General features: G+C 55.8%; 1 protein-coding gene across 1 annotated transcript in view; it reads right to left on the reverse strand.

Annotated features, from left to right (window-relative positions):
• The window catches only part of LOC128898698 (A disintegrin and metalloproteinase with thrombospondin motifs 14-like), a 38,628-nt gene extending 16,723 nt beyond the window's left edge, over positions 1–21,905 (reverse strand). The window contains exons 1-4 of the mRNA XM_054174631.1: positions 21,811–21,905; positions 21,001–21,434; positions 4,983–5,139; positions 1,408–1,604 (exon numbers count right to left, since the gene is read on the reverse strand). Of these exons, the coding sequence (XP_054030606.1) occupies positions 1,408–1,604; positions 4,983–5,139; positions 21,001–21,434; positions 21,811–21,883 (861 nt within the window). The 5' untranslated portion in view covers positions 21,884–21,905. The remainder of the gene's footprint in view (positions 1–1,407; positions 1,605–4,982; positions 5,140–21,000; positions 21,435–21,810) is intronic.
• Between the last annotated feature and the right edge of the window lie 224 nt (positions 21,906–22,129).

The following is a 22,129-nucleotide window of genomic DNA, read 5'->3' on the forward strand; positions in this document are numbered from 1 at the left end:
TTCCCAAGAATGTGAAAAAACACCTCTGAAAATCCATGACAGTATTGCCCCCATCACCAAACACTCCTCCAAGCAAACACCAAACATCCCCAGCACACAGGAAGTGATAAATGCCATCATTTCAAACCACATAACCAATGACTCTCCTCTTTCCTAGCCTTTTGCTGGCCACATGCAGGAGTTGGTCTTGTCTAGAAGAAACAGAAGATGCTCTTGTTGGACTCAGGTGATAGAAAAATCATGGCAACCAACACACCCAATCTTATCATCCACCAGGAGAACATGATGGAGCTTCATAGATTCAAAGAATGGTTAAGGTTGGAAGGGACCTTAAAGATCATCTAGTTCCAAACCCCCTGCCCTAGGCAGAGACAACTTCCACCAGCCCAGGTTGCTCAAGGCCTCATCTAGCCTGGCCTTGAACACCTCCAGGGAGGGAGCATCCACAGCCACCCTGGGCAGCCTGTGCCAGTGTCTCCCCATCCTCATTCTAAAGAATTTGTTCCTCATCTCCAGTCTAATTCTGCCCTCCTCAAGCTTCAGTCCATTCCCTCTCACCCTATCATTACAACTCCTTGCAAAAAATCCCTTCCCAGCTTTCTTGTAGCCCCCTTCAGGTACTGGAAGGCTGCTCTAAGGTCTCCCTGGAGCCTGCTTTTCTCCAGCTGAATATCCCCAACTCTCTCAGCCTGTCCCCATGGGGGAGGTTCTCCAGCCCTCTGATCATCTTCATGGCCTTCCTCTGGACCTGCTCCCACAGTTCAGTGTTTTCCCTCTTATGCTGGGGGCACCAGAGCTGGTTGGAGTGTTCCAGGTGGGCTCTCAGCAGAGCAGAGGGGCAGAGTCCCCTCCCTGGGCTGCTGCTCTCCCTGCTCTGGATGCAGCCCAGCACACAGCTGCCTGCTGGGCTGCCAGTGACCATTGCTGGCTCCTGGGGAGTTCATCACCAACTGACAGCCCCAAGCCCTTCTCCTCCAGACTGCTCTCCAGCCACTCCTCTCCCAGCCTGGATTTGTGCTGGGGACTGCCCTGACCCAGGTGCAGGACCTTGCCCTTGGCCTTCCTGAACTCCATGAGGTTGGCTTGGGCCCAGCTCCGCACCTCGTCCAGGTCCCTCTGGATGCCATCCTTTCCCTCCAGTGTGCCAGCTGGGCCACACAGCTTGGTGCCACCCCCACTTGCTGGGGGGTGCCTCAATGAGCATAGAAAGACCTCTACCACACCTACTAAACACCAACCCTAGCAGCCCCAGTGAAGGAACAGCCCCTCCTGCACTACTCCTCCCTGTCCAAACCCGTTTGGCTTTCGTTTGCTCGGGGTTTTCTCCCCAGGGTAACAGACATCCAACACCAGAAGAGCAGTAAGCCAAGGTGGGGGGAGCCATGGCCCACCAAAGCCAAGCCTTACTATGTTCATGAGGGTGAGGACGTAGTTCTGGACGTGCTCCTTGCCGTGGAAGCGCACGACGGAGTCATCCACCGCCAGCAGCACCTCGATGTTGTAGTTGTCCTTCCTGGCGTGGCGCCGCTTGCGCTCGGCGTCGCCCAGCCGCTCCGCCAGCGGCTCCAGGGAGTTGGGGAGATCCCCCACCTGCACCCCAGGCACTGAGCAAGGCATGGGGAGGGGGGAACAGAAAGAAACAGTCAGTGAGGTGACCTTCACCATCAGGGGGTGAGACACCGGGACGGGATGCCCAGGGAGGCAGTAGAATCACAGAGCTGGCAGGGCTGGAAGGGACCTCAAGGCTCAGCCAGTTCCAACCCCCTGCCATGGCCAGGGACACCTCACACCACAGCAGGTTGCTCACAGCCACCTCCAGCCTGGCTGCAAACACCTCCAGGCAGGAGGCTGCCACCACCTCCCTGGGCAGCCTGTGCCAGGCTCTCACCACCCTCCTGGGCAACAACTTCTTCCTCACAGCCAATCTCAAGCTCCCCACTTCTAGTTCTTCTCCATCGCCCCCAGTCCTATCCCTCCCTGACACCATCAAAAGCCCCTCCCCAGCTGTCTTGTAGCCCCCTTCAGAGACTGGAAGGCCACAAGAAGGTCTCCTTGGAGCCTTCTCTTCTCCAGACTGAACAGCCCCAGCTCCCTCAGCCTGTCCCTGGAACTTTTTAAGACCAGGCTGGATAGAGCTCTGAGCAACCTGATCTAGTGTGAGGTGTCACACTATGGTGCATCGAGAACAATGTGTCCAGCAGGTCCAGGGAGGTTCTGCTCCCCCTCAGCTCTGCCCTGCTGAGACCACACCTGAAGTATTGTGTCCAGTTTTGGGCTCCCCAGTTCAAGAGAGAGAGAGACCTGCTGGAGAGAGCCCATGGGAGAGCCAGGAGGATGCTTAGGGGACTTGAGCATCTCCCCTGGGAAGAGAGACTGAGAGCCCTGGGGCTGTTTAGTCTGGAGAGGAGAAGGCTGAGAGGGATCTGATCAATGTCTATCAGTATCTGAGGGGTGGGTGTCAAGGGGAGGGGGCCAAGCTCTTTTGGGTGGTGCACAGTGATAAGCCAAGGAACAAGGGATACAAACTGGAACACAGAAGGTTTCAGCTCAACATGAGGACAAACTTCTTTGCAGTGAGGGTGCCAGAGCCCTGGAGCAGGCTGCCCAGGGCGGGTTGTGGAGTCTCCTTCCCTGGAGACTTTCAAACCCCCCCTGGATGCATTCCTGTGCTGACTACCCTAGGTGATCCTGCTTTGGCAGGGGGGTTGGACTCAATGATCTCTGGAGGTCCCTTCCAATCCCTGATGTACTGTGATACTGTGTCCCTGTCCATAGCAGGGGAGGCTGGAACCAGATGATCCTTGGAGTCCCTTCCAACCCTGACAGTTCTCCGAGTCTCTGATTCTGTGACCTGACATCATCAGGGCACTCCAAACAGCGAGAAACTGAGCAGGAAAAGTAAACAGGAGATGGAACTCCCAGCAGCTCACGGGACTGCAGGATGACAGGGGGTGGAAGGGACCTCTGGAGATCATTTAGTCCAACCACCCTGCTTTAGGGCCCAGAGCAGGTTGCAGGTCACTTCTCCAGCTTGCTCCACAGTAGGGCAATGGCTGTGAATTGAAAGCACCAGCACCAAAAGACTCCAAAGATGCCTGAGCAGCAAGGCAAGGGAAGCGATTCTGCTCCTATGCTCTGCTCTGGTGAGAGCCCTCCTGGAGTACTGTGATCAGCTCTGGAGCCCTCAACACAGGAGGGACATGGACCTGATGGAGCAGGTCCAGAGGAGGGCCACAAAAATGGCCAGGGGCTTGGAGCACCTCTGCTATAAGCACAGGGTGAGGGAGCTGGGGGTGTTCAGCATGGAGATGAGGAGGCTCCAGGGAGACCTAATAGCAGCCTGCCAGTAGCTGAAGGGGGCTGCAAGAAGGCTGCAGAGGGACTGCTTACAAGCACCTGCAGTGACAGGATGAGGGGCAATGGCTTGAAATTAGACAAGAGGAGATTAGGATTGGATGTTGGGAATGATCTGTGCACCATGAGGGTGAGGGAACACTGGAACAGGCTGCCCAGGGAGGTGAGTGAGGCCCCAGCCCTGTAGATATTCAAGGCCAGGCTTAACAAAGCTCTGAGCAGCCTGACCTAGGGGAGGATGTCCCTGCTGACTGCAGGGCAGTTGGACTGGATGAGCTTTGGAGGTCCCTCCCAACCCAAACCATTCTGTGATTCTATGATCACAGGCAAAGAAAAAGGGGGAAAAAAGACAAGGCACTAGAAAAGCAAAAGGTATGATGAGTGCTGGGGAAAGGAAGAGTTACCAAGGCAAATCAACATCACTCAGAAACTGGTGGGGCTGGAAGAGACCTCTGAGATCATCATGTCCAACTGCTCCCCTAGAGCTCACAAAATGCAGGTGATCAAAACCAGACTGCTGCACCTACACCTTCCAAGCTGAGTTAGTCAAGTTGGTCAAGTTAGACCAAGTCTGGCTCATGCTGGTCATAGAATTGCAGGGGCTGGAAGGACCTCTGAAAATCATCCAGTCCAACCCCCTGCCACAGCAGGATCACCTAGGGCAGGCCACATAGGAAGAAGTCCAGGCAGGTTTTGAGTCTCCAGAGCAGATGACTCCACAACCTCTCTGGGCAGCCTATTCCAAGGCTCCATCACACTCACAGGGAAGAATGTTTTCCTCATGCTGAGGTGGAACCTCCTGTGTTCCAGTTTTTGACAGCTGCCCCTTGTCCTATCACAGGGCAGCACTGAGAAGAGCCTGGCCCCTTCTTGACACCCACCCTTCAGCTATAAAAATCAGTAAGATCCCCTCTCAGGCTGCTCTCCTCCAGACTGAACAGCCCCAGGTGTCTCAGCCTTTCCTCATCAGATCTTCCACAGTCCCTTCACCATCCTCACAGCCTTCATTGGACTCTCTCTGGTATTTCCCTGGGGTTGCTTAGCCTGCAGAAGAGGAGGCTCAGGGGAGACCTTCTTGCTCTCTCCAACTCCCTGAAGGGAGGCTGTAGCAAGGAGGGGGTTGGTCTCTTCTCCCAGGCACCCAGCAGCAGAACAAGAGGACACAGTCTCAAGCTGTGCCAGGGGGAAGTTTAGGCTTGACCTTAGAAAGAAGTGAGGATAAAGTTCTTCCCAGAGAGAGTTGTTAGCCATTGGGATGTGCTGCCCAGGGAGGTGGTGGAGTCACTGTTCCTGGAGGTGTTCCAGAGGGGATTGGATGTGGCACTTGGTGCCATGGTTTGGTAGTTGGTGTTGGGTAACAGGTTGGACTGGATGATCCTTGAAGTCTTTTCCAACCTTATTGATTCTATGATTCTTCCTAGGAAGAGAGACTGCCCACTGGGGGGTGCTGCCCAGGGAGGGGCTGGGGTCGAGGTCCCTGGAGGTGTTTAAGAGCAGCCATGGTGCCATGGTCTGGTTGATTAGATAGGGTTGGGTGGTGGGTTGGACTTGATGATCACGGAGGTCTCTTCCAACCTGGCTGATTCTGGGATCCTGTGTGAGGCAGCCTGGGTTCAGGGGGCTCCTACCTTGAGGGTGGGGGTGGTGGCGGGGCTGGGCGCTGTGCTGCCGGACGGCCGACCGCCGGTACACCACATGGGCCCTGCCGCGCTCCTCCAGCGCCTGCTGCCCCCTCTCCAAGGGCTCAATGAAGAACTCGTTGCTGTCTGTCCGAATCAAGCCAGCCTGCATGCCACAAAGAGACAGACAAGGAGGGGTGGGGGAGGGGAAAAAGGGTGTGGGCTTGTAGACACTGAAGTGAAGGCACAGTGTACTGAGAGAAGACTGATGGAGAGCACACAAGGGGTGAAAAATCCAACCCAAACAGGCAGGGTGGCCTGCTGCTACCCCACACCACTGAGGGGCATCCATTGCCATGTTCAGAGACACACAGAATGGTTTAGGTGAGAAGGGACCTTAAATCTGTTGATCTGTTAGAGGGTAGGAGAGCTCTGCAGAGGGACCTTGCCAGGCTGGGCACATGGGCAGAGGCCAAGGGCAGGAGATTGAACACATCCAAGTGCCAGGGGCTGCACATTGGCCACAGCAACCCCAGGCAGAGCTACAGGCTGGGGTCAGAGGGGCTGAGAGCAGCCAGGCAGAGAGGGACCTGGGGGTACTGGTCGATGGTAGGCTGAACATGAGCCTGCAGTGTGTCCAGGCCATCCTGGCCTGCATCAGGAGCAGTGTGGCCAGCAGGAGCAGGGAGGTCATTCTGCCCCTGGACTCAGCACTGCTTAGGCCACACCTTGAGTCCTGTGTCCAGTTCTGGGCCCCTCAGGTTAGGAAAGAGGTTGAGCTGCTGGAAGGTGTCCAGAGAAGGGCAACAAAGCTGGGGAGGGGTCTGGAGCACAGCCCTGTGAGGAGAGGCTGAGGGAGCTGGGGTTGCTTAGCCTGGAGAAGAGGAGGCTCAGGGGAGACCTCATTGCTCTCTGCAACTCCCTGAAGGGAGGTTGTAGCCAGGTGGGGGTTGGTCTCTTCTCCCAGGCACCCAGCACCAGAACAAGAGGACACAGTCTCAAATTGTGCCAGGGGAGGTTCAGGCTGGATGTTAGGAAGAAGTTCTTCATAGAAAGAGAGATTGGCCCTTGGGATGTGCTGCCCAGGGAGGTGGTGGAGTCCCCATCCCTGGAGGTGTTTAGGAAGAGCCTGGATGGGGTGCTTGGTGCCATGGTTGAGTTGATCAGATGGTGCTGGGTGATAGGTTGGACTGGATGATCTCAAAGCTCTCTTCCAACCTGGTTAATTCTATTTAATTATGTTCTATCATCCAGTTCCAACCCCCCTGCCACAGGCAGGGACACCTCTCTCTAGCCCAGGTTGCTCAAGGCCTCATCCAACTTGAACACCTCCAGGGAGGTTAATTTCATCCTGTCAATGAAGAAGAAAAAAATACAAAAGGCAGGAAAAAAAACCAACAAAAGTATGAAGCCCAAATCACAAAGCCCTGGCCATGATTCAAGTTATGCCTTTACATGGTGAGGAATGGAGGTTCCTTCTCTTCAGTGAGGACTTTTACCACCTAAGACTGGACTTCCAATCCACTTCACCTTCCTGTACCCTCCCCATCTTCATCCTCATGCCTATGCTCATCCCCATTCCAACCCCACAGTGCTGGGGTGGAAATCAGGCATCTCACCAACTCCACAAGCTGCAATCACAGAGAGAAGGAAAGAAGAAGAGAAAAGGAACCATCACCCATGAAGTGCTTTGGGATCATCCCTTCAGAGAAGCTGGGAAGTGTGGCGCCTCCCAAACGCGGCCAGAAAATGAATGAGACAGCAAAGATGGCTGGAAACATCCTGGCTCCTGCCCTGCTCCCACCAAACCCCTGTGATGAAGGGGTTCCCATCAAATGAAATGAAAATAGAGACAGATACTGCACAGAGAGGCAGCAAGAGGTTGGCCAAGCAAACCTGGAGCTCCTCCACGCCCGCCTGGATCACCGGATGCCTATCGCCTCCACGCAGCGCTGCGTTCATCCTGGCATCAGCCAGCCTGCCTCTGTTAGGCTTCATCAAATTCCCTGCTCCACTTGGGGTTTATTAGCTGCTGAGCTTCTCTGGAAAGCAGGTTTTGGGCTGCTTTTGCTTCACCTCCTTCCTGAGGAAGCTATGTCTGGGCAGCAGGGCTAGGATCAACCTGCCTGACATGCATCTCAGGAGATGCTCAGGCCATGAGGGCAGACCTCTCCAGCCAGGGCTTGTCCTACCACCAACAACCAAGGAGACAGAACACTGAATCACAGACTGCTTTGGGTTGGAAGGGACCTTTAAACATCAGCTAGTCCAACAACCCTGCAGTGACACCTGCAGCTAGATCAGGCTGATCAGAGCACCAAACAGCCTGACCTTGAATAGTGCCAGGGGTGGTTTGAAATTAGAGTAGATTTAGACTGGATGTTAGGAACGAGTCCTTTACCTTGAGGGTGGTGGAAGACTGCAACAGGTTGCCCAGGGAGGTAGTTGAGGCCCTGTCCCTGGAGTTATTCAAGGTAAGGTTTGAGAAGGCTCTGAGCAGCCTAATGTAGTGGAGGATGTCCCTGTTCCCCTTCGGAGCTCCCTTCCAACCCAAACCATTCTATTATTCTCTGGGGCTTCTGCCACCTCCCCGAGGAGCCCAGGATTGGAAAGACCACAGCAGGTCTGGTGCACCAGGCAGGGTGGTGTTGATGAGAGTGGGATCCAATCGGGGAGCCAAGCCATAGGTCAGGGCCAGGGATGGCTGGGCAAGGCCATGACGATAGGGCAAGCCCAAGCTGCTGCTTCTATTGCACAGAATCATAGAATCAGATTGACTGGAAGAAACCTTTAAGGATCATCAAATCCAACCATTAACTCAGCACTGCCAGGTCACCACTAAACCACCATCTACATGGCTCTGAGATACCTGAATATATGTGCTAAGAGAAGGTGGGCATCCATTGCCTAAGAGTGGCAAAGGACTGAGCACAGAGCATCTGACACTGGCATCACAAACCCCTTTGGATTTCACACAGGGGAGTCATGCTGATGGGTCCCCACCAACTAACGTGCTTCTAGATTGACAGATTGCCTTGGGTTGGAAGGGACCTCCAATGGTCATCTTGTCCAAACCCCCTGCAGTCAGCAGGGACACCTCCAACTAGATCAGGCTGCCCAGGGCCACACTGGAGTCTGATCTTGAATGTCTCCAGGGATGGGGCCTCAACCACAGCCCTGGGCAGCCTGTTCCAGTACTTCACCACTCATTATTAAGAGCTTCCTCCTAACATTCAACCTAAATCTACATGGAATGGAATGGAATGGAATGGAATGGAATGGAATGGAATGGAATGGAATGGAATGGAATGGAATGGAATGGAATGGAATGGAATGGAATGGAATGGAATGGAATGGAATGGAATGGAATGGAATGGAATAAACCAGGTTGGAAGAGACCTTCAAGATCATCCAGTCCAACCTATCACCCAGCACCATCTGATCAACTCAGCCATGGCACCAAGCACCCTATCCAGGCTCTTCCTAAACACCTCCAGGGATGGGGACTCCACCACCTCCCTGGGCAGCACATCCCAATGGCCAAGCTCTCTTGCTGGAAAGAACTTTCTCCTCACCTCCAGCCTAAACTTTCCTTGGTGCAGCTTGAGACTGTGTCCTCTTGTTCTGCTGCTGGGTGCCTGGGAGAAGAGACCAACCCCCTCCTGGCTCCAACCTCCCTTCAGGGAGCTGTAGAGAGCAATGAGGTCTCCCCTGAGCCTCCTCTTCTCCAGGCTAAGCAACCCCAGCTCCCTCAGCCTCTCCTCACAGGGCTGTGCTCCAGACCCCTCCCCAGCTTTGTTGCCCTTCTCTGCTTCAGTTTCAGACCACAGGCCCTTGTCCTATCACCACAGGCTCTTCTAAACAGCCCCTCCTCAGCCTTTCTGTAGATCCCCTCCAATATTCTCATGTAGCTGTAAGGTCTCCCTTGAGCATTCTCTTCTCCAGGTTGAACAGCCCTGATTCACAGAAACAACCAGGCTGGAAGAGACCTCCAAGATCATCAAGTTCAACCAATCACCCAACACTATCTAATCAACAGACCATGGCAGTGGTCTCATCCAGGCTGGTCTTAAACACCTCCAGGGATGCCAACCCCAGCCCCTCCCCGGGCAGCACATCCCAATGGGCAAGCTCTCTTGCTGGGAAGAACTTCTTTCTAAGATCAAGACTCAACTTCCCCCTGAGCAGCTTGAGACTGTGTCTTCTTCTCCCAGGCAACCAGAACAAGAGGACACAGTCTCAAGCTGCACCAGGGAAGGTTCAGGCTGGATGTTAGGAAGAAGTTCTTCCCAGCAAGAGAGATTGGCCCTGGGGGTGTGCTGCCCAGGGAGGTGGTGGAGTCCCCATCCCTGGAGTTGTTTAGGAGGAGACTTAATGGGGTGCTTGGTGCCATGGTTGAGTTGATTAGGTGGTGTTGGATGATAGGTTGGACTCAATGATCTCTTCCAACATGGTTAATTCTATTCCATTCCATTCTATTCCATTCCATTCCATTCTCATTCCGTCGCTGGCTGCCTGGGTGAAGAGACCAACCCCTTCCAGCCTGGCATCACAGCAGAGGCTCTCCAGCCCCCTGACCATCCAGCTTGCACCCTGGCACAAGCTGAGCTGGAGCGGCGCCGGTGCGGTCCCCTGCCTGGACTCCTATCTAACCCCGGAGCCAGGGCCCAGCCCTGCCCCGAGAGAAGGTCTGCTGGGACACTTCTACCCCGCTGGCAGCCCCACCAGGAGCGTTCCAGCCAGGCTGAGGCACCCCAAAGCCGGCTTAGGGCCGAAGCCAGGCCTTGCTGAGTCAGGCGGCCAGAGGAAAGCCGCAGCGCCAGGCCGGGGCAAGGCTGGATTAAGGTCTGAAAGAGCCTGGGCCTCAGCCACAGCCCACTTGGGTCTGTGCCGCTCTGCAGCTCGTGACTGATTAGACATGGCTCAAGAAATCACAGAGGCACAGAAACACCCAGGTTGGAGCAGAGCCTGGGGATCACCAAGCCCAGCCCAGAACCCTGCTCTGCAAGGGTCACCCCTAAGCCATATCCCCAAGCACCACATCCAAACCAACTTCAGACACCTCCAGGGTTGGTGACTCCACCACCCCCCTGGGCAGCACATCCCAGTGCCTGACCACTCCTGCTGTGGAAAAATGCTTCCTAGTGTCCAGTTTGAACCTACCCAGTGGCAGCCTGAGGCTGCTCCCTCTTGTTCTATCACTAATCACCTGTGAGAAGAGACCAGCAGCAGCCTCTCCACAGCCTCCTTTCAGGTAGCTGTAGAGAGCCAGGAGGTCTCCCCTCAGCCTCCTCTCTTTCACACTACCCATCCCCAGCTCCTGCAGTTGCTCCTCATCAGACTTATTCTCCAGGCCCTTCCCAGCTTCCCTGCCCTCCTCTGCCCTGGCTCCAGCACCTCCACATCTCTCCTGTATTGAGGTGCCCCAAAGTGGACACAGCACTCACGGTGTGGCCTCCCCAGAGCTGAGCACAAGAGGAAATAAAGCAGCCCAGACCTCCTCACCCCTGCTTTCCCCCCGAGGAGGATGCAGGATGCTGCTGACACCAGGAGCCACGTGCCAAGAGGCTACTGCAAGGACTCGTGTGAGCCTCTGCTCACACCGCTCCGCTCTGCGGAGAGCCCTCCTGCAGGGCTGGCACCAGCTCTGCAGCCCTCAGCACAGAACAGCACTGAGCAGGGGACCCAGAGCAGGCCACAACAATGACCTAAGGGTAGGAAGCCCTCCACTGGGAGGACAGGCTGAGAAAGTTGGGGCTGTTTAGCCTGCAGAAGAGAAGGCTCCAGGGAGACCTTCTGGTGGCCTTTCAGGGCTTAAAAGGAGCTGATAAGAAAGCTGGGGATAGGACTGGGGGGGAATGGAACAAAACTAGGAATGGGTAGATTGAGATTGGCTGTGAGGAAGAAGTTGTTCCCCAGGAGGGTGGTGAGAGCCTGGCACAGGTTGCCCAGGGAGGTGGTGGCAGCCTCCTGCCTGGAGGTGTTTGCAGCCAGGCTGGATGTGGCTGTGAGCAACCTGCTGTGGTGTGAGGTGTCCCTGCCCATGGCAGGGGGTTGGAGCTGGCTGAGCCTTGAGGTCCCTTCCAGCCCTGACAATTCTATGATTCTGAAAGGGGAAGATTCAGACTGGAGAGAAGGAAGGAATGGCTTACACTGAGGGTGGTGAGACAGTAACCCAGGTTGCCCAGAGAGGTGGTGGAAGCCCTATCCCTGGAACCATTCCAGGTCAGGCTGGTTGGGGCTGTGAGCAACCTGCTCCTGTTGCAGATGTCCCTGCTGGCTGCAGGGGGGTTGGACTGGATGACCTTTAAAGGCCCCTTCCAACCCAAACCAGTCTGATTCAATGATCAGAGCAGCCTGATGAATGAAACAGAAACCACAGCAGCCACCTTGGCACTTACTAAAACAACCCAGCAAACAACCACCCAACAGCACCATCACAACAGGCAGGCCCCAGCCTGCCCAGTGCTCACCAAAAGGAGCAGCTCAGGCTCTATTCCAGCATTCGGGGAAGGCTGTAGCTGTAGGGAGGCAGCAAGAGAAGCCAGACCCCATCCCAGAAAGCCCCAGTAAAGCTTTCCTTGGGCTCCTGCCAAGAGATTGATCCTGTCCTCATGGATCAATCTGCCACTCCCAGTTTAATCACACCACATCAAGCAGAATGTGGCATGGTGGGGCTCCCCTTACTGACATTTCTGACACGAGATGCTGTCTGCAGCTCTCCAGGAAGGTAATTCCCAAACTGGAAAAATGGCCCTTTGAGGATAATTCCACTGGAAAGAGGGGAAAATAGACTTTTGATTTGAAGGAAAACACCAAGCTCACCTCTGCCAGCTCGCAGCAGGGGGGGAAGTCTCTTTTCCAGCTCTCCTGCATCCCTCCAGGCTATGGGAGGAAAGAACTGGCCCCATGCCACCCTTGCTAAGCAAGGGACACCCCCCTCCCCCTGCCTCCCCGCACCCTGGGCAGAAGGCTGCAGCTCCCACCGGAATTGAGGAAATTCTGACACTTCAGCACAGCAGAAATGTGGAAAACTCAACAAAGGCAGCGAGGCAAAGAGCGCCGCGGAGGGGGAGCGCAGCCGCGAGCACACTATGTATTTTTCCTACACCATTCACACTTCATTTGGACAAAACTCCCAGAAAGCTGGGCTGTGTGAACCAAGCCCCACGGCCAGCTCCCCCTCTTCCCCCCTCAGACTGCCCAGGGAGGGCATCAGGAGGCTGTGCAGCTGCCTGGCACCTGGCAGCGCCAGGGCGTGCGTGGCACCAGGGTACGGTACGGGCTGCTCCATCCCTCTCCGTCCACAGCAGCCCAACTAACACAATCCCTCTGCACTCCCTGACTGCTCTTTCCTGCTCCTTGTGCCGAGGCAAAAGGGTTTGGGATGTCTGTGGACACAGAGTTGCTCCCTCTGGGCTTTGCCAGGTGACCCAAGCCAGGACTGAAAGGGAGCTCCTGGCAGGGTGAGGGCACGGAGACACGCTCGGTGCTAATTACTCAGGTTTTCAGCCCAAACAGGCCCTGGCTGCCAAGGACAAGGAGTATCACATTGGAGAAGAGCCCTCATGCCCACATGAAAACCAGACCAGCAGAGGACAGAGGGATCTGTGTAACCAAAGGCACATGTCACCCCCAGCCATTTAAACCAGCACCTTTCCCCCTTCCCATCCCTTTCCCCCCCCTAATTAACCCCAGAAATCAGGAGCTGCAAGGCAAACCCTGAGAGACAAATCCACACCTGCTCATTAACTGGGAGGCTTCATAGAATCACAAAATAGTTTGGCTTGGAAAGGGACCCTTAAAGGTTACCTAGTCCACCCCCCCTGCAGTCAGCAGGGACATCTGCAGCTAAAGCAGGCTGCTCACAGCCCCAGATAACCTGACCTGCAATGGGTCCAGGGATGAGGCATCTATCTGGGCAACCTGGGCCAGTGTCTCACTGCCCTCAGTAGAAAACATTTCCTCCTTCTACCTGATCTCAATCTCCTCCTTTTGGTTTAAAGCATCAGCCATTGTCCTGTCACCACAGACCCTGCTCAAAGGTCTGTGCCCAGCTTTCTTACCAGCTCCTGCAAGTACTGAGAGGCCACCAGAAGGTCTCCTGAGAGCCTTCTCTTCTCCAGGCTGAACCACTCCGACTCTCTCAGCCTGGCCTCACAACAGAAGGGCTCCAGCCCTCTGTTTCTCCCTTCATTCCCCAGTAGTTCCTGTTCCAGAGGGCACTGGGGCTCTGCTTATCCACAGAATCACAGAATCGTTTCAGCTGGGAAAGACCTTGAAGATGTTCCAAGATCCCTGCCCAGACAGTAGGAGGATTTGAACTAGATGATCTTTAGATTCCCTTCCAACCCAAACCATGCAGTGATTCTATGATCCCAAGGTCCAAAGCAAGCCAAGGTGACAGGGATGGAAAAAATCACAGGATGGAAGGGGTTGGAGGGGACACCCAGAGACCATCCACTCAAACTCCCCTGCCACAGCAGGATCACCTAGGGCAGGCCACACAGGAATGCATCCAGATGAGAACTGAAACTCCCCAGAGGAGGAGACTGCACAACCTCCCTGGGCAGCCTGGTCCAGGGCTCCAGCACCCTCATGGTAAAGAAGTTTCTCCACATGTTGAGTTGGAACTTCCTGCATCTCATCTCACACTCTTTGCTCCTCTATCCTATCACTGGGCACCACCAAAAACAATGCTGGCTCTATGATTTGCAGCAGAGAGCAGTGGGGTAAAGTCAGCCAGGGGAAGCAAAGCTGATGTCTACAGATAGAATAGAATTAACCAGGTTGGAAGAGAGCTTTGAGATCATCTAGTCCAACCTATCACCCAGCACCATCTGATCAACTAACCCATGGCACCAAGCACCCCATCCAGGCTCTTCCTAAACACCAGTTCTGGTGTTCTTTGTCCAGTTCTGGGCTCCTCAGTTTAGGAAGGAGGTTGACTTGCTGGAACGAGTCCAGAGAAGGGCAACAAAGTTGGTGAGGGGTTTGGAACACAGCCCTGTGAGGAGAGGCTGAGGGAGCTGGGGTTGCTTAGCCTGGAGAAGAGGAGGCTCAGGGGAGACCTTATTGCTCTCTACAACTACCTGAAGGGAGGTTGTAGACAGATGGATGTTGGTCTCTTCTCCCAGGCAGCCAGCACCAGAACAAGAGGACACAGTCTCAGGCTGCACCAGGGGAGGTTCAGGCTAGATGTTAGGAAGAAGTTCTATACAGAGAGAGTGATTGCCATTGGAATGGGCTGCCTGGGGAGGTGGTGGAGTTGCCATCACTGGAGGTGTTCAGGAGAAGACTTGATGGGGTGCTTGGTGCCATGGGTTAGTTGTTCAGGTGGGTTGGATGGGTTGATGGATTGGACATGATGATCTTGAAGGTCTCTTCCAACCTGGTTTATTCTATGTATTCTATGTACCTCCAGGGATGGGGACTCCACCACCTCCCTGGGCAGCACATCCCAATGGCCAATCTCTCTTTCTATGAAGAACTTTCTCCTCACCTCCAGCCTAAACCTCCCCTGGCACAGCTTGAGACTGTGTCCTCTTGTTCTGGTGCTGGGTGCCTGGGAGAAGAGACCAACCCCCACCTGGCTACAGCCTCCCTTCAGGGAGTTGCAGAGAGCAAGAAGGTCTCCCCTGAGCCTCCTCTTCTCCAGGCTAAGCAACCCCAGCTCCCTCAGCCTCTCCTCCCAGGGCTGTGCTCCAGACCCCTCCCCAGCTTTGTTGCCCTTCTCTGAACACCTTCCAGCAGCTCAACCTCTTTCCTAACCTGAGGAGCCCAGAACTGGACACAGGACTCAAGGTGTGGCCTAACCAGTGCTGAGTCCAGGGGCACAATGACCTCCCTGCTCCTGCTGGCCACACTGTTCCTGATGCAGGCCAGGATGCCATTGGCCCTCTTGGCTGCCTGGGCACACTGCAGGCTCATGTTCAGCCTACCATTGACCAGCACCCCCAGGTCCCTCTCTGCCTGGCTGCTCTCAGCCCCTCTGACCCCCAGTTCCTCACCCATCTCTGCAATCAGCAGCGCTCAAAGCTCAAGCACACCGCTGCTGAGCGCCAGCAATGGAAAGATGGGATGTTGTCACTGCAGTGGGATGTGTCCCTCTGGGGCCAAAAAGCAGGGGGGAGGAAGGGAGCTCTCTGCCTAACACTACTTTAGCAGTGAGGAATTTGGTGGCTGGGATGTTCTGGCCAGCAGCATGTTCCCACCCTGGCAGGAGAGAGACAAAGACAAGGGATGGATTTTGCACGCGTGGATGCCCTGCAGCAAATAACCCATGTGGAAGGTGCCATGGCTTTGGCATCTGAGGGGGCTGGGGGGGAGCTCACTTAACATGGCTAAATATGGATTTAGGGGACTTAATGTGTGCTTTCTCTTTCTCTTCTCCCCCTCCCCCCCCCCTCATTATTTATAATCTCAGTCTCTGTTTATACACAGCCTAATCTCTTTGTGTACACAGCCTTCATCCACAGCATCCCAGAACACTTCCTTTGACCAGGAAGCCCTGGCCAAGAGCGGTGCTGTGCCTCCCACACACACTATACTGGGATGCATAAAAGCCACAAGCCCATTTGGAAACCCACAGAGAACTTCCAGCACAAGTTCATAGCGAGTCCAGGGTCCAGGCGTGCTGAAGAGCAAGGAAGCTACCTGCCGCTGGTGCTCCCCACGCTGCCAGGCTCTGTCTAGCATGCCCTGGCCATCACCATCCTCACTGTCAGTACAGCCTGGGGGGAGGGGTTAGAAAGCAGCCCTGAGGAAAAGAACTTGGGGGTGCTGATGGATGAGAAGCTGGCCAGGAGCAGGCAGTGTGAGCTTGCGGCACAGAAGGCAAATCACATCCTGGGCTGCATCCAAAGCAGCACTGCCACAGATCCACAGAGGGGATTCTGCCACTTGGCTCTGCTCTGGGGAGACCTCACCTGGAGTACTGTGTGCAGGTCTGGAGCCCTCAGTACAGGAAGGACATGGACCTGATGGAGAGGGTCCAGAGGAGGCTATGAAAGTGATCAGGGGGTTGGAGCAGCTCTGCTACAAGCACAGGCTGAGGGAGCTGGGGGTGTTCAGCCTGGAGAAGAGGAGGCTCTGGGGAGACCTAATAGCAGCCTGCCAGTACCTGAAGGGGGCCGCAAGGAGGATGGAGAGAGACTGTTTGCAAAGGCCTGCAGGGACAGGGCAAGGGGCAGTGGCTTCAGACCAGGGAAGAGCAGGTTTAGAGCGGATGTTAGGAACAAGTTCTGCACCATGAGGGTGGTGAACACTGGAAGAAGTTGCCCAGGGAGGTGGCTGAGGCCCCTTCCCTGGAGCTATTCAAGGTGAGGCTCAGCAGGGCTCTGGGCAACCTGATCTAGTTGGGGATGTCCCTGCTGACCCCTGGAAGGTTGGACTGGATGACCTTTGGAGGTCCCTTCCAGCCCAGACTATTCTGTGACACCATCCCTCCCAGATGCTCTGCTGCTCCATGCTGGAGGTACAGCATGGGCATAAATGCCACCCAAGCCCTGGAGCAGGCTGCCCAGAGAGGGTGTGGAGTCTCCTCCTCTGGAGACATTCAAAACCCCCCTGGATGCACCTGCTTTGGCAGGGGGGTTGGACTGGACAATCTCTGGAGGTCCCTTCCAACCCCTAATGTTCTGTGACTCTGTGATTCTTGCTCCATTTGCTACAGCCAGCTCTTTATACCAGTTTGGGGGAGCTTTACCCATGCAGGGGCTTTTACCTGCTGCAGCAGTACAGGCTGACCTGCTGGAAAGCAGCTCTGTGCAGAAGGACCTGGGGGTGCTGCTGGAAGTGCTCACCAGGAGCCAGCAATGTGGTCATTGAGGTCAGTGGGCTCCTGGGGGGCATTCAGAAGAGTGTGGCCAGCAGCTTAAGGCAGGTTCTCCTGTCCCTCTGCTTTGCCCTAGTCAGGCCACATCTAGAGAACCAGCTTCAGCTCTGGGCTCCCCTGTTCAAGAGCCAGGGAACTCCCAGAGAGAGGCCAGTGGAAGCTCCAAAGATGCTGAGGGGCCTGGAGCACCTCTGTGAGCAGGAAAGGCTGAGAGCCCTGGGGCTGCTTAGTCTGGAGGAGAGCAGCCTGAGAGGGGATCTGGTCACTACTCATCAAAAGCTAAAGGCTGGGGGGCAAGAGGATGGGGACAAACCCTTTGCAGTGGTGCCCAGTGACAGGCAAAGGGGCAATGGGTACAAACTGGAGCCCAGGGGCTTCCATGTGAGATTGTCAGAGCCCTGGAGCAGGCTGCCCACAGAGCTTGTGGAGCCTTCTGCTCTGGAGAGACTCCAAACTCACCTGGACATTGTGATCCTGGGCAAGCTGCTGGGGGTGACCCTGCTTTAGGAGCTGGGTTGGACTGGGTGATCTGAAGCGGTCCCTCCAAGCCCTGCCACTCTGGGGTTTGGCATCCTCTTGGTCTCACAGCTCCCCCAAAGGGGATATATTAGCTGTCAGACTAACTTAAACCAGAGGACCAGCAATCCACCCCAGCCAGAAAACCCATGAAAAGACAGGAACCAACTGCTGAATTGGCCCTGTCACAAAACCCTCTTCAGTGAGGGAGGAGCAGAGCCTCTGCTCAGGCTCTCTGTCCTCCTGACCTCTCCCCCCCAGCCTGCAATCGCCACATGTTCTCCATCGGATGACGGACACTGCTTTGTCAGGTGATGGGAAACTGCTTGCACTTCACTTGTTGGCCATGGAGCAGAAAGACATTGGAGGAAGGGAAAAAACAAATAGGCTTTGGTTTTTTGCTGTTTTTCTTTGTCATCTTCCCTGGTGTAATGGAGCTCCACGGGCAGAAGTCAAACGTCTGCAAGGCAACACAGCGGCACCCACAAGGCTCAGCTTCCCAAAGGGGATGCACCAAAACTGCCTGCAGAAGCCCTTGGGGTTTGCAAAGCCCTCTGCATCAGCACAGCCTGGCTTGGCTAATCCCACCCAGAGGCCACAAAGCCCCCACAGGGGTTCATGAAGAGAAAGGGAGATGAAGCAAGCACCCCGAGCCGCTGATCCTACGGGAAGAGCCACTTGCTCCTGTACATGAGCTCAGAGAAGAGGGCTTGGGGGCGGGGGGGTACCAGGGATGGCAAGACAGCTACAGGTTCAATAAATCCACCTGCAGGAGCACCCTGTGGTACCAGCAAGATAGAATCAGAGAATTGTTAGGGTTGGAAGGGACCCCAAGGATCATCCAGCTCCAACCCCCCTGCCATGGTCAGGGACACCTCACACCACAGCAGGCTGCTCACAGCCACCTCCAGCCTGGCTGCAAACACCTCCAGGCAGGAGGCTGCCACCACCTCCCTGGGCAACCTGTGCCAGTTTCTCCCAAACAGGGCAAAAATAATCACAAGCCCCACCATGTGCAGGGGGCTAGGATAGAGAACTTGGGGATAAAGCCAAGAAAAGCCCAGAAAAGTTAAACTCAAGACTAATTAAGATGGAGCCTAAGAGTAGACTTAGGGAAGAGAAACCTCCTAACACCATGCTCACTCTTCCTGGTTTTAGCATGACATGGATTCAGCTTCCAGCATCCCTCCTGTCACAATGCCAAGGGGAATTACATCTGCAGTGCAACTTCTAGACTTAAAAGTCATCTTTTCCTTGCAGACACAGCACTACCAGTTGCTTGCCTTGAGCCAGCAGTGTGCCCAGGTGGCCAAGAAGGCCAATGGCATCCTGGCCTGCATCAGGGACAGTGTGGCCAGCAGGAGCAGGGAAGCCATTCTGTTCCTAGACTCAGCACTGGTTAAGCCACACCTTGAGTCCTGTGTCCAGTTCTGGGCCCCTCAATTTAAGGAGGACATTGAGACTCCTGAAGGTGTCCAGAGAAGGGCAACAAAGCTGGGGAGGGGTCTGGAGCACAGCCCTGTGAGGAGAGGCTGAGGGAGCTGGGGTTGCTTAGCCTGGAGAAGAGGAGGCTCAGGGGAGACCTTCTTGCTCTCTGCAACTCCCTGAAGGGAGGCTGTAGCCAGGTGGGGGTTGGTCTCTTCTCCCAGGCACCCAGCACCAGAACAAGAGGACACAGTCTCAAGCTGTGCCAGGGGAGGTTTAGGCTGGAGGTGAGGAGAAAGTTCTTCCCAGAAAGAAGAATTGGCCTCTGGAATGTGCTGCCCAGGGAGGTGGTGGAGTCCCCATCCCTGGGGGTGTTCAGAAAGGCTTGGACGTGGCACCTGGAGCCATGGTTTAGTTGTCAGGAGGTGCAAGGTATTAGGTCATAGGTTGGACTTGATGATCTCTGAGCTCTTTTCCAACCTGGCTGATTCTATGAAACACCTTTAAAGCTTTTTCAAGCCCACCCAAACTTGCCAGCCCCAGATCCACGTCACAGAGAAACCCCTGCCCCAAATCCACAGCTGAATCCGAGAAGGACCCTCCAAAAGGGGTGGGGTTTGTGCTAAAACTGTGGCAAAATAGAAGAGATGAAACTAAAAAAATCAACCCCAAAATAAGCTCCTCTATGGAGGTGAAGTGTGTATTTCTAGCTGTGCTGCTCTATCATTTCTGCTCCTGCAGCCAACACCAGGCACTGTATAAAAAGAAAGGAATGCCAAACTGTTTGTGCTCACAGCCAAAATTGGCTTCAGGAACTCCCAGAATAAAGCAACCCAAAAAAAAAGGAGGAGGTGTGTGTATGTATATATATATGTGTGACAAAATGAGGCATTTAATCCCAGCTGAGGAGCAATAGAAGCGGCACCAGGAGAAAACTGCAAATGCTGGCACCTGAAACAAGAGTTAAATTGGCTCAGAGGAAATCTGGAGGGCAATGGGGCCTGCACCAGGAACAGTGTGGCCAGCAGGAGCAGGGAGGTCATTGTGCCCCTGGACTCAGCACTGGTTAAGCCACACCTTGAGTCCTGTGTCCAGTTCTGGGCCCCTCAGTTTCAGAAGGACATTGAGACACTTGAAGGTGTCCAGAGAAGGGCAACAAAGCTGGGGAGGGGTCTGGAGCACAGCCCTGTGAGGAGAGGCTGAGGGAGCTGGGGTTGCTTAGCCTGCAGAAGAGGAGGCTCAGGGGAGACCTTCTTGCTCTCTGCAACTCTCTGCAGGGAGGTTGTAGCCAGGTGGGGGTTGGGCTCTGCTCCCAGGCAACCAGCCCCAGAACAAGAGGACACATTCTCAAGCTGTGCCAGGGGAGGTTCAGGCTGGAGCTGAGGAGAAAGTTCTTCCCAGAGAGAGTTGTTAGCCTTTGGGATGTGCTGCCCAGGGAGGTGGTGGAGTCACCATCCCTGGAGGTGTTCAAGAGGGGACTGGATGTGGCACTTGGTGCCATGGTTTAGTAGTCATGAGGTCTTGGGTGACAGGTTGGACTGGATGATCTTTGAGGTCTCTTCCAACCTTATTGATTCTATGAGAAGTAAGAAAAGTAAAAAAAGAACTAAAAACCCCTGATTCCTCCAGCATATCAAAGGTGGGAACCCAGAGGCTGAGCAGATGCCAGGGCTAAAGAGGTAATGGAGCCATTTAAGTGATTGAAGGGTGGTGGCAGTGGCGCTATCAAGGCTGAACCCTGCTCCCCCTGCTCTCAGAAAGCCAAAAGGCTCTGAGCATGTCAGTCATTAGTCAAAACCAAAAGAGGTCCTGCCCCAAAAAGATGCTCAGCGGGAGCAAGACCACCTGCTGACAGGGGTTTCAGAGGGCCAAGAGGGCTCAGCCTCACTGAGGCGGTGGGAAACGTGGAGGGCAAAAGCACGGGCGAGCGAGGATGTTAACAGCAGCGTGGGTGCCCGGCCTGGAGTACCTGCTTCTGGGCAGGAGGCAGGAGGCAACCCCAGGTGATTTTTACACCCCTCAGCCCCCCCCATTTAAATGCATATAGGTGTGGGTATATAAGGGGAAGTATGATGCCCTGCCTTGCTCACAAGCTTTGTGGGGAAAGCGAACCCACAGCAGGCAAAGGGCACCAGGTCATAGGACACCACGATCCACCTCGAAGAGAAACCACCCCCAAAACCCACCCCTCCCCCAGGCAAAACGGTGGGCAGGGCACACAAATCACAGCCCCCCCGGCTCCCAGCTCACCAGTCCGTCGCAGTTGCTGATGGCCACGGCGGCTCCAGGCATGCCGGAGATGTCGCCGGTGAAAAGGCAGCGCTGTTGGAGGGGCTCCCGGAACAGCACCTCAAAATCCTCCTGCCATTCAGCCACGGCGCCCAGCGGCACCAGCCGCCGGTTGGGCCTCAGCCGGAGGTGCAGCTCCGTCCCGAAAACGGTGACATTGAAGTAGAGCAAGCGGCCGTCGGCCGCCCCACGGCCCCGGGGGGACTCATCGAGGGGGCTGCGCGGGATGCGGCGGCGGTGGGACGCAGGCGGGAAGGGGGGGCAGGCGGCTCCGCCGAGCCCCACCGTGGCCGCCGCTTCACCGGACACCACGTGCGAAAGGAAGCGGCCCCGGCAATCGGCGCTGAAGGGGACGATCACACCATACTCGCCGAGTTTGCCGGCCAGGAGGAGCTCTGCGGAGGGAAAGGGGTCGGTGATGGGGGGGAGCATCCCGCTCGACGGGTCGGCATTTCGGCGGCCGAGCCAACCCGGGGAGCCCTTAGCGGAGCTCCGGGAGCCCCACAACTGTATTTCCATCCCGAGCGAGCTCCGCTTTGTAGTTTTAACCGGCCGCCTCCAGCCTAGCAGAATAAACTCAGGCTGACGTGCCCCTCACACGCCAACCCTTCCTCGCCCAATCTCCATCTCCCCCCAATTTCCCACCGAAAAAACCCCAACGCCCCCCCCCTTCTCCCCCATCCTCCCGAGGTACGAACCACCTGTCAAAACAACGCGCACCCCCCACCACGGGGGATCCTCTACGTCTCCCCGGGGGTCAGGGGGCCGTACCTGGGGCACTGCCGGCGGCCAGGCAGCCGTGCAGGGGGACGAGGCAGGAGAGCACCAGCCGCAGATAATCCATTTGGGGCCCGGCGGCGCGGCGCGGCGGGGCTGCGGGGCAGGCAGGCGGGATGCTGGGGGGGGGGGGGAGCGGGCGGGCGGTGCGAGGGCCACCGCCTCTCCCCCCGCCCGGCACCGGGGCCGCCGCCGCCCGGGGCCGCTGCCGCCGCCCGGGGCCGGGGCCTGGGCTACTCCCGCCGCCGCCTCCGGTGAGGGGGGAGCCGGGCGGCGCCGCGCTGCGCCCGTGGCCCCCCGGGAGCGGGCGTGG

This window comes from Dryobates pubescens, chromosome 30, assembly GCF_014839835.1.
Source record: "Dryobates pubescens isolate bDryPub1 chromosome 30, bDryPub1.pri, whole genome shotgun sequence".
NCBI classification, from domain to species: domain Eukaryota; kingdom Metazoa; phylum Chordata; class Aves; order Piciformes; family Picidae; genus Dryobates; species Dryobates pubescens.